This window comes from Solanum dulcamara, chromosome 2 (assembly GCF_947179165.1).
Source record: "Solanum dulcamara chromosome 2, daSolDulc1.2, whole genome shotgun sequence".
NCBI classification, from domain to species: Eukaryota; Viridiplantae; Streptophyta; class Magnoliopsida; order Solanales; family Solanaceae; genus Solanum; species Solanum dulcamara.
This window is the reverse complement of record NC_077238.1, coordinates 8,858,475-8,870,107: the sequence shown is the minus strand read 5'-3', so window position 1 is coordinate 8,870,107 and position 11,633 is coordinate 8,858,475. Positions and strand designations below refer to the sequence as shown.

The 11,633-nt window shown below is 28.9% G+C and overlaps 1 protein-coding gene across 1 annotated transcript; it reads left to right on the top strand.

Moving 5' to 3' along the window:
• The first annotated feature begins 1,231 nt into the window (after positions 1-1,231).
• Positions 1,232-7,730, top strand: LOC129880237 (uncharacterized). Its single transcript, XM_055954189.1, has 5 exons — positions 1,232-1,681; positions 2,186-2,539; positions 4,519-5,127; positions 6,576-6,866; positions 7,474-7,730. The coding sequence occupies exons 1-5, from the start codon at positions 1,442-1,444 to the stop codon at positions 7,531-7,533; spliced, it is 1,554 nt and encodes a 517-aa protein (XP_055810164.1). The 5' UTR covers positions 1,232-1,441; the 3' UTR covers positions 7,534-7,730.
• The last annotated feature ends 3,903 nt before the right edge of the window (positions 7,731-11,633 follow it).

Below are 11,633 nucleotides of genomic sequence, written 5' to 3'. Positions count from 1 at the left end.
TTAACAAAAACAAAAATCTACAAATACAATGCAACTATATCATATTTTCACTTTATTAATTTCGAATTGCTTCAATTTCACTTTAAGCTTATAAGTTTGTTTATAAGTTGTTTTCAACTTTTTTTGAGTGTTTGATTGACCAACTTAAAGTCACTTTGTACTTAAAAAAAGTCTCCAATAATAATTGGATTTATTTGACTTAACTTACCTAAAACAACTTATAAGCCAAAAAAAATTAGTTGGGTTACCCCATTTTTTTTAAAACTTATAATAAGTAGTTTTCAGTTTATAAACAGTTTAAAAAAACCTAATTCAAATAGGCTCTTAGAGTCTAGCTCATCCGACGTGGACCCCTGAAAAACTGTATTTTTTTAAAGGGTGGGGTGATGAAAATATCACCGGTCTATAACGATTGAGAAGATGAAAATACCCTAGATCGATAAGGGATGAGATCCTTAACTTCATAACAAGATGAGCTTGGAAAATTCTTCTCCATTTAAGTTATTATTGGGGATGTGAATTAGATCTCTAATTCAACACAAATAAATTGAAATGGTGAGACGTATTACATAGAACCTTCTTCCTTTGTTTTCCCCAAAGACTACTCACATCCTTTCAAACGCGTGGATGATTATTACCAATCTTTTGCCTCGAAATTTCATCATTTAATAAATTCAACGGTCTGCCTTCACTCTCCTATTTTCTTATGGCTTCTTCTTTTTCACATCTCCATCATTTTCACCTCTTATGTGGAACTCAACCATTAGCCATAGTCTTTACACTAATCATCATTACCAAATTGATTTTGAGTTCAAATTTATAAATTCAGTGTGACAAAAAGTTATCTTTTTACTATTATCATCACTTAATATATACGTACTTTATTCGTTCATTTTTTTAATTTTTTTTTCACACCCCTTAAAAATAATGATTGATATCAATTGTTTATCATAATACTCATATTAATTCACATTTAGTATTGAGTCTTGAATTTAGAGAATAATTTATTAATACAAAAAGTAAAATATAAAAGATTTTATTTTTTTGATAGTTAAAAATAATAAATAAAAATAAAAATCTATTTTTAAAATATCGTAAAAGTGATCAGAGGTAATAATTATGCGCTTACAAAATAATTTAAGTTTGGCTATTAATAAATCGCCATAAATAAGAAATATAAAATGAATAAGGAGTCCACTATATTATATTACAATAAATATGAAATGGACTTTTTTGTCCCTCTGACCTCTTCCTTAATCACCTTAGCAAAGAATACAAAAACCATCAAACAAAACCTATCTTTTCTTCCCTTTTATATAAACAAAATCACTACAATTATTTAATTCTTCTATATTTGATTCCTTAATAAATCCATTCTTCTTCGACGATTTTTTTTACTTAATTCCATATATTCCATACTACTAATTACAAAGTTTTATTAATGGATTTTTTCTACAAAGCCAAAGCTGTAAGATTAAAAAGTCATCTAGACAAATATCTCGTAGCCGATGATGATCAAGAAAACATCCGACAAAGCCGAAACGGCTCATCAAGAAAAGCACGGTGGCTTGTTGAGCTTGTCGACGCCGAAAACAGCCACTTTATACGGCTCAAAAGTAGCTCCGGCAAGTATCTCACAGCTTCCGACGAGCCATTTCTTCTTGGCATGACCGGAAAAAAGGTATGTTAAATTAAATTATAATTAAGTAGTAATATCTATTCGATTTCGATATTTTTAATTACTTAATTATATTTTCAAATGCGAAAACAGGCGTAGAAAGGTTTTAATTGAATTTTTTTTATCCAAAAAATTGTTATATATTATTTAAATTGGGTAAAAGATTTTTTTAAAATTGTTGTTGTTATTATTCTATAAATAGTTAAATCGTTTCGACATAAGAAAAATATTCATTCAGTAATAAAAGGATTTAAAAATTATATTAGGGCACATGTTTTAATTCTTATTGTGGATATTATTTTATTTTTGAATTTTGTTATATGAAGTTCTGATTTTGCTACTGTTTTCGTGGCAGAACATATTTCTTTCGAATCAAACAAGAGATATTTTTTGTAAAAAAAAAAAGAATAGTAGTGAGATTAGACTAAGAATTTTCACTTATGCTTTTATATATATATATATATATATATATATATATATTTTATTTATTTAATATATTTTTAATAGGTACTTCAAACGTTGCCCGAAAACACGAAGGACTTGAGAATAGAATGGGAAGCAATACGGGATGGATTTCAAGTAAAATTAAGGGTGTTTGGAGGAAAATATTTACGTGCAAATGGAGGGATGCTACCATGGAAAAATAAAGTGACACACGATAATCCTTATAGTGGTAGCACAAAAAATTGGATTTTGTGGAACGTTGAACCCATCGATGTGCCAGAAAATGAATCGTTAACGGATTATTTAAGGATGGTTTCGAATTTTTCATCAGTTTCAGATGAACTTTCAAGCTTGGATTTGGGATCTCCAAATTCTGTACATTCAACTTGTTCTTTCTCACCTACTAGGATGGCTAAGGTATGTTGCAATTTATAATTATCAAATAAATGAGTTTCCCTGAATAATTGAAATTCACATTAAATAAGATTCATCAAAGAAAAACCTTAATATTCAAATCTTTTAATTAAGAATAAAGTATTCATCCATTACAACATGATTCTAATAATTAACATAGTAGCATGTGCTTTGTGTTTAATGTTACCTCTTTGATTTGTTAGCTAAATGGGGACGACTAATTACTAATTAGGAAAATTAATTACTTCTTTGTAGGAGTTTATGTCTCATGTCGACATAATTAAGTGGAAGTTGTTTTCACTACATAATTACAACTAACAACAAAAAAGAAAATTGAGAGAAGAGGTAATACATAAAGGACATAATTATGATTGCTAGCTCAACTAAAAGTATTGTGTGAAGTAATTAATTAACTATATATCACCATTTAAGTGTATTGAACAAGTCACTTTTTTTTTTCTTTTTACTCTTTCAAGGTAAAGTTAATTAAATAGATAGTTTGCCTTGTTTATACAAAAGAGCATACAAATAGAGTTATAGTTTGTTTGATCAAGTTTTCGAAGGTAAAAAACTGTTTTATTTTAAAAAGTTAATTTAGAAAGTTATTTTCAAAAATTGAAAAAAGTAATTTCTTTCTAAAAGTATTTTTGAAATGATTGCTTCGCAAATTATTGTTATAGTATTAAAAAGGTATTTTTAGAATTGATTAATCAAATACAAACTACAATTCACTAAATGTAATCTTTCAAAAAACGCTTTTGATTAAAAAAAAGTTCTCTAAAAAAATAGGATTTTCAAAATTTGCCCAAATTAAGCTTGAATGTCGAATCGTACAATTTTGTTTAGAAATTGGGTGTAGCTTGTTTTATTAAACATTTTGGATAAGATTTTTTTAAAAAAAAAAAATTGAAAAGAAAATTTTGTTGAGAAGGATACAAAACTAACCTCCTTTTGATTATTATTTATTGCCTTATCATTTTGATATTATATTTGAGAAGCCTTACTTTTGTGTGATAATTGTTTACTCTCTTTTTTGCCTTTGCCTTTTCTTGTTCATTAAACCAATAACCTACATTCCAATGATTCTACTAGAATGACCAGAACGATTGATGGTCGTGATAGAATGGTTGAAATCCTTATAGTTTTATATAGAGATTTTGAGTTTGAATTCTAAAAATTATAAAAAAAATTATGTTAAAAATGTTATTTTCATAAATAAATTTTAGAATACATAAATTCAGATCAATCAAACTCTAATACAGATATTCGTACATCTATAGAAGCAAAAAGAACACCTAGAAAATAAGGGTATCATATAGGTATCTTCATAACAATTTCTTAAACTAACTTTTTTCTTCACGTTATATTAGATTGTAAACGTGTAATATAGGTCAATTTTCAGATCAACACAATTCAAACTAAAAGAATTTCAAAGTATTGGAAGTCAAAGCTTTTGACATAAAGTCTCACAAGATAAATAGGCATGGAGAAAAAGTTGATCCAAAAAGATCTCCAATGTCAAAAAAGACAACATCCTTTCCAATTTTAAGTTATATATATATTGAAAATATAAAAATCATTACGCTATCAATATAGTTCTAAAGTAGATTTTTTGTTAGGACAATTTACTATTTTTGCACCCTCACCAATCAATTAATTATGAAAAAAACAAACTATTATTATCTTTAAAAATAATTTAACCAAATATGAAAAGTATACATTTTTTTTTTCTGTTTCTTAATGAATCCAATTTTGACACTGTCTATAAATAGAAAAACTTCAATTGGTAATATATATATTTCTCACGTGTCAACATTGATTTTGTCACGTGCCAAATATTTAACGCGCTTTCTTTAAAGCGTGTCATCATTTCCTAAATTACTATAAAAATACTCAAAAAAAATCCAATCTTTTTTCAACCCCAAGTTCTGAATCATCAAAATTTGTCATAATTTCATCATTTTTTCTTGTTTTTTTGACAGAATTCTTTACCAAAAAGATCAGCAATGGAGCTATTCCACAAAGCAAAAGCTGTTCGTTTACAGAGTCACCATGAAAAGTACTTAACAGCTGAAGAAGATGAAGAATCAGTAACTCAAGATCGTAACGGAGCTTCAAAAAAAGCAAAATGGGTAGTTGAATTTGTTGAAAAAACCGAAAATGTTATTCGATTGAAGAGTTGTTATGGGAAATATTTAACAGCTTCGAATCAGCCATTTCTTCTGGGTATGACTGGTAGGAAAGTTCTTCAAACTTTGCCTAATCGACTTGATTCTTCAATTGAATGGGAACCCATTAGAGAAGGGCATCAAGTTAAGCTAAGGACGAGATATGGACAATTTTTAAGGGGAAATGGGGGTCTTCCACCATGGAGAAATTCTGTTACTCATGATATTCCTCAGAGGACTAAAACTCAAGATTGGGTTCTTTGGGATGTTCATGTTGTTGAAATTTTGGCTCATTCGGCGCCGGAGACGGCGGTGACAACGGCGGTGGTGGGTGGTAATTCAGATTCATTTGCTTCTGAATCTAGTTCTCCGACTACTATGACTACTGGTTCATCTAAATCTCACAGCTTTTCCAGACAAGAGGTACTACTTTATTTTTCTATTTTTAAGTTTAATGATTTATTGATTTTTTTCAAAAAGTTTGAATTTTTACCTTATGGGGGGGGGGGGGGGGTTATCTTAATTTTACAATTCAGTATATTTTGGAACCATTTTTCCGTAGGGAATCGTAGTAGCTTCGTTAGTTGTTAACTTCCACAGTTAAAGTTCGATTTGTTGGTGACTATCTTAATTTTACCCTCTATATATATTGGAACCATTTTCCGTTGGGAATTGTAATAGCTTAGTTAGTTGTTATGTGAACTTTCACCTTGTTGGTTAGTGTTCGATTTGTTGGTGAGTGTCTTAATTTTACCCTCTACTATGTTTTGGATCCATTTTTCCATTGGGAATTGTAGTTAGATCAGTTAGTTGTTTATCTAAACTTTTACCTTGTTGGTTAGAGTTTGATTTGTTGGTGAGTATCTTAATTTAACCCTCTACTATATATTGGAATCATTTTTCAGTTGGGAATTGTAGTAGCTCAGTTAGTTGGTACCTCACCTTGTTGGTGAGTGTTCGATTCAGTGCCTAGTAATTCCCTCCCCATTTCCCTTTCTGTGTTCCCAATTAAAAAAGAACATCTATTTTTCCGTTAGCAAATTGTCTTGTACTTGATGTTGATTTTTAAGGGGTTGTTTGGATCCTAATCCGGGATAAAATTTGGGATTACATTTATTCCTTGTTTGGTTATGACTATTAGTTATTCCCTTCGTTCCAATTAATACGATGTAGTTTGATTGAACACAAAGTTTAAGAAAGAAAGAAAAACTTGAAATTTAAGATCTAAAATAAGTCATAGATGTTTGTGTGACTACAAATCATCTCATCAGAGGTAAAATGAATATTTTAAAGTTAAATTGTTACTAAATATAGAAATGTGTCATTTTTTGGGACTTATTAAGAAAGAAAGTGTGTCATATAAATTGGGATGGAGGGAGTAATACTGTACGAAAATCTTGCTCTTAGCTATCACACATTGTATGTGGGAGAGCTAATAATCCTGGGATTATTATTCCCGGCATACTTCTCTTTGGTTCACCCTAAGAGAGCTCTGGCGTGGACCGGATGGAACTCATGTGCCAAACTATTTCGAAAAAAGATTTAAATTTATCCCTCTAGTGCTGACTGTAATTTGAAATTAGGCTCGGTTGCACTTTAGTTTGGAGCCTTGTTATGGTTATGGACAAACACGAGATGATTTATTTTATTTGAATAGTTTCGTGTAGTATACTAGTGATTTTACCCTTTTTGGCTTATGATTATTAGGAGTATTCTTTTAATATGTTGGTGTTCGAGTCAACTTATTTCATCACCTGCTATAATCAATCCATAAGTAGAAGTGTTGGGTGAACCTGTTAATTTGGGATGTGAATTTTATGATTATTATGTTATGGTACTCAATTATCTGTTTTTTCCTTTCCTTTTGGCAGTCAAGTGATTCGTTGATTAGTTCGCCGCCTAAATTGGTAGATGGAAGGCTTATATATTATCACATTATGGATGAATTTGGAGAAATTGATGAAGGAACAGAGGGACTTTGCATAACTTTCAAGGGAAATAGTGTTGAGGATCTAAAGAAGAGATTGGAGGAGGAAACTGGGCTTGAGGATATTACTGTGTGTACTCGGAGTCCTTTGAATGGGAAGCTTTATCCTCTCCGTTTGCAGCTTCCTCCCAACAATGCAAATATGAACGTTATTATTTTGCATCGTCATCTAAAGGTGAGATTTTACTGTTCTACTTGTCTTGAACTTGGTTTCATTTTGTGGAACTTTGGATTTTTAGGTCCATCGTCTGTTTGAGAATTTTGGTTCATAACGAGCTTATAATGTTTATATCAATCAAAATAACTTGGGGTCCTTTAACATGGAGTCTGTAGACAAATGAACAACATTATTGTGCATATTCATCATCACTTATTGATCCCTCAGCTCCCATTTGGAATTAACCAAATCACTAATGTCCCATAGAGTCATTCACACCTTTGTTCTTGAATAAAACGTCATCAATTCCAGCCCCCGATTGCCTTCTAACCAACGTCACATAGACAATTAAGGAACTTACTGAAAGCTCGTCTTAAGCTTACTTTGTTGCATCAATTTGGCTGTCAATTGATGGCTTGAATGCTCGTTCGAGGGTATCAATTGATGATAGTACTTCTTGTGTTCTATAGCCAACTAATATTTATATTACCACCCTATTTCATCATTCTTCCCCGTTACATAATTGGAGTCGTGTTGAATCCCATACACAATATATGAAGCTAATCTTACTGTTGAATTCGTCTTTGTTGCTAACATGTTCAAACTTCTTGTTATGGTGTTTCAGAGGCTAGAGATATTGCATAACCAAGAATGCCATTGTAAGTCCAACTCGCGGAGCACATAACGTGGATTGTTGCAGTAGCTGGATTTTTGTATCAGTAAAAGATGAACGTCGTGTAAACATATATCTCCATTGATTATTAAGCATTTGTATATAAGGTTTTGAGTGCTGAGAGAAATATAATAGTTACTAGAATATATGTTCTTGATGTTAATATCATCATACACTATTCCACAAGAATAATTGAAAATTGAAGAGAATCTGGTGGATTTTTTGGTTCATCAAATCTCATACAGGAGGAGATTTCTTCAACTGATTTATTTTTTTCTGGCAAGAATTTGTCATTAGCGTCTTAACGTTTGCAATAACGTCTACATTTTCAGATATTAATCTAACGTAAGATTTTCAGTTTGTTCAAAAAGATTCTTATAGCACCATTGAGAATTAAGTGCACCACTTCTCTCCAATCTTTCTAATAAAAGGATAAGCATGGAGGTCGTACTTTTTTTTAAAAAAAGTTTTTCTCATTTGTAAAGGATTTTTTTTTAATTTAAAAAAAGGCATCTTACTTAACATTGTTTGGTACATACTTTAAGTTAGGGCATAATATATAGACATGATCTTAATTGATATTTATGATTTTTAATTTTGGATATGTATAAACAGACATTTAAATTTAATAAGATTGAATAAATAGACACACATTCTACGTAACAATTTAAGTAAAATGGACTCAAACTAATTTGTATATTATATTTTAATTTGTTGCTTGTATTTCATTACGTAACAGCGCCTGTATATTGTCACGAATGCAATGAACAATTGCAGAATATATATTAAAAATATTTTAATTATATATTCACCATATTTATTGAAAGATGTCTATAATATGTATTATAAATTGATTTTAAAATGTACTATAATTATTTTTTTTTATCTTATTAATAGTGCTAAAATATATTATTATATTATAAATATTTTAGTTATATATTCACCACGTACATTGAAACATGCCTTCAAAGTATATTATAATTATTTTTTTATCTTATTAACGTAATATATTTTTGTCTAAAAATGTTTTAATTATATATTCACAACGTACATTAAGACATGTTTATAATATGTATAATATATTGAATTCAAAATGTATTACACTTTCGTTTATATTTATTTCTTTTATTGTGTTAGAAATGCATTATATATATATATATATAAAAAATATTTAATTTAAAAAGTAGTAAAAACATCATTTTTATAATATTTAATTCAAAATTAAGTTTTAAATTAGAATAATTAATTATTCCTTTTAAAAGAGAGAGTAACTGGTTAAGTTCTTGTCATGTGATCAGAAGGTTACTGGTTCAAGCCTTGGAAATAACCTCTGACAGAAATGCAAGGTAACGCTGCGTACAATAGACCCTTGTGGTTGAGCCCTTCCCCGAATCCTGTGCATAGCAGGAGCTTTAATGCACCGGACTATCCTTACAGAGAAAGAGAAAAAAATGAATAGAAAAAAAAGAAGGAAAAAACGGACAAAAAAAAAGAGAAGGAGAGAGAGAGAGAAAACAGAAAGAGGAAGAAAGAAAAAGAGAAAGAGAAAAAAATGAATAGAAAAAAAAAAGAAGGAAAAACGAACAAGAAGAGAAGAAGGAGAGAGAGAAAAGAGAAGGAGGAAGAAAGAGAATGAGGAAAAAAAAGAGGAAAAAATGGAAGAGAGAAAAAGAGAAAGAGAAAAATTAAAGGAAAAACCAAAGATAGAGAAAAAAAAATATTTTTGATACTTTTACTATTTTGAATAAGAAGAATACTGTTATTTTTTATAAAAATAAAATATATATTAAAATTCATAATTAATATTATATACTATATTATTTAAGTAAATGGACCAACATAAATTATATATAAATCTTAATGCTGCAGGTTTAATGCTGCAGGCCCAGGTATAAGAGGCTGAATTGACAATTGGATTGATACATTATTTTCGCCATTAATCTTTGGAGGTACAGGACCCTTTACTAATCAGCAATTGGATTGATACATTATTTTCGCCATTAATCTTTGGAGGTACAGGACCCTTTACTAAAGTGATGGAAATTGGAACCCAAAGAGGGACGGATTTAGAATATTAAATTTATAACATTATTTTATTTATTAGATTATGGACAAATTATTTATATATATTAGGTGAATTTTTTATTATAAATATAAAATTTAGGTCAAAGTTATTAAATTTTGCTGAATTTAAAATTTTTATCATAGCTCTGCCCCTTACCTAACACAATCCCTAATATTAATTGTATTTAATGATTGAAATAGAAAATAATATAATAACTATGCAATATCGACTGATACTCTATTTGTTCATTTTTACTTTGTCCAAATTGAATTTTGAACACTATTTAAAAAATAATGATTAACATGAATATTTTATTAAAATTCAGAACCAAAAGGGCCGGGCCACTTTTTTCTTCTAAAATGCACAAAGGACCACATATTTTTTTTCAGTTAACCAAAACGGATATTTCGCTTATTATTGAGCGACTTACATAAAAAAAAATTATATGCAAAAATACCAACAATGGAGCGAGACATAAGAAAGAAGAAGAGATGATCGCTCATAGTGGAGCGAGAAGCTTTAAAAAATAAAAGTATATAAATGGGTATCTCGTTCTTATGTGAGTGAGTGCAAACTTTAAAAAGAAAAAAATTAAAACTTACTCACTCATAATTGAAAAAAGAATTCACTGAAAAATCGCTCAGTAATAAGCGAGATGAAAAAAGAAATAGACGGCATCTAATGTCAGTTAAATCAAAAAGACAAATTGATCACTGTTGAAATGTCCGTTTTGATTAACTGGAAAAAAAAGTGTCCCTTTATGCATTTTAGAACTAAAAATGGCTCTTTTGGCTTGCATACTTTATTTATTACAACATATTAATTGATGTTTGGTTTTAAATCTTAAGTATAATTTGGAGAATATGTAATTAATATTAAAAGTAAAAACTAAGGGCCTAAGGGGAATGATTATTGTTATTTTTCCGTATCTTTAATCGGATTTAACAAAGCAGAGCGTCTGTAATGGCTAAATAGAAACAAAACAATAATATTAATATAAAATTCAATTCGGAACATAAATTATATTGTGTGTTTTTAATGAATTCAGTTTCCTTATAGTTTTGAAGGGTTTTGAATTATTTACTTTCAGGATAGAACAGAACAAATAATTTTATTATAGCGATATTTTAAATTATAAAATTTCCGGCGATTCAAAGAATGGAGTAAATTACACTCGATAATTACTTTTTTTTAGAAAAAAAAAACAATGCAAAAGGAGAAAAAAAATATGATTTTGAATTTCAAAAGAGTTAAAAGATTTATTTTCCTAAAGTTTTTAGTTTTATTGCGTGTTCAATACGAAGGAACGAAAAATGCTTTTTTAAGAAAATAAGTGAATTATTTTTATTTATTTTTTTGCGTTTGGTACATAAATAAAAAAATATTATTCTAAAAATATTTATATATAATTCAGATAAATATTGTTAAAGGTAAGATTGTGGTGGGATGTGACTACGGGGGTGAGTGTGAAGATGAGATTGTGTTGAAAAGTAGGGAGAAAACAATTAAAATATTAAATGCCACTTGTGTAATTTATTTTGTCGGAAGTCATTTTTTCCCCTCATTCTTAATAAATTTATTTTTCTAAAAAAAATACTTAAAATTTCAATCAAGCTAACATGAAAAAATTAAAAAATATTTTTTCCGGTACCCACCAAACACACCCTTTTAAGAGCCCATTTGGATGAGCTTAAAAAAATATTTTTTATGTATGAAGTACTTTTAGAACTTTAAAGTGCTGAAAGTTATTTTTATAAATAAGCAGTTGAGTGTTTGGATAAAAGTGCTTAAATGAGGAAAATAATGTGAATTTTAGGGTTAAAAGAATAAAAATGGTAGTTTGAGAATTTAGTTAAAATATAAGAGATATAAAAGTAATTTTCATGATTAAAGAAAAAGACTTTAAACACTTAGAAAAAAAAAGTTAGGAATTCTAACTTTTTATTTTTGACTGACTTTAAAATCTTTATGGCTTAAAGTTACCATTAGACATATACTACCTCTCAACATTCACACATTCTAACCAACCATATTATGTCTGAAGTGG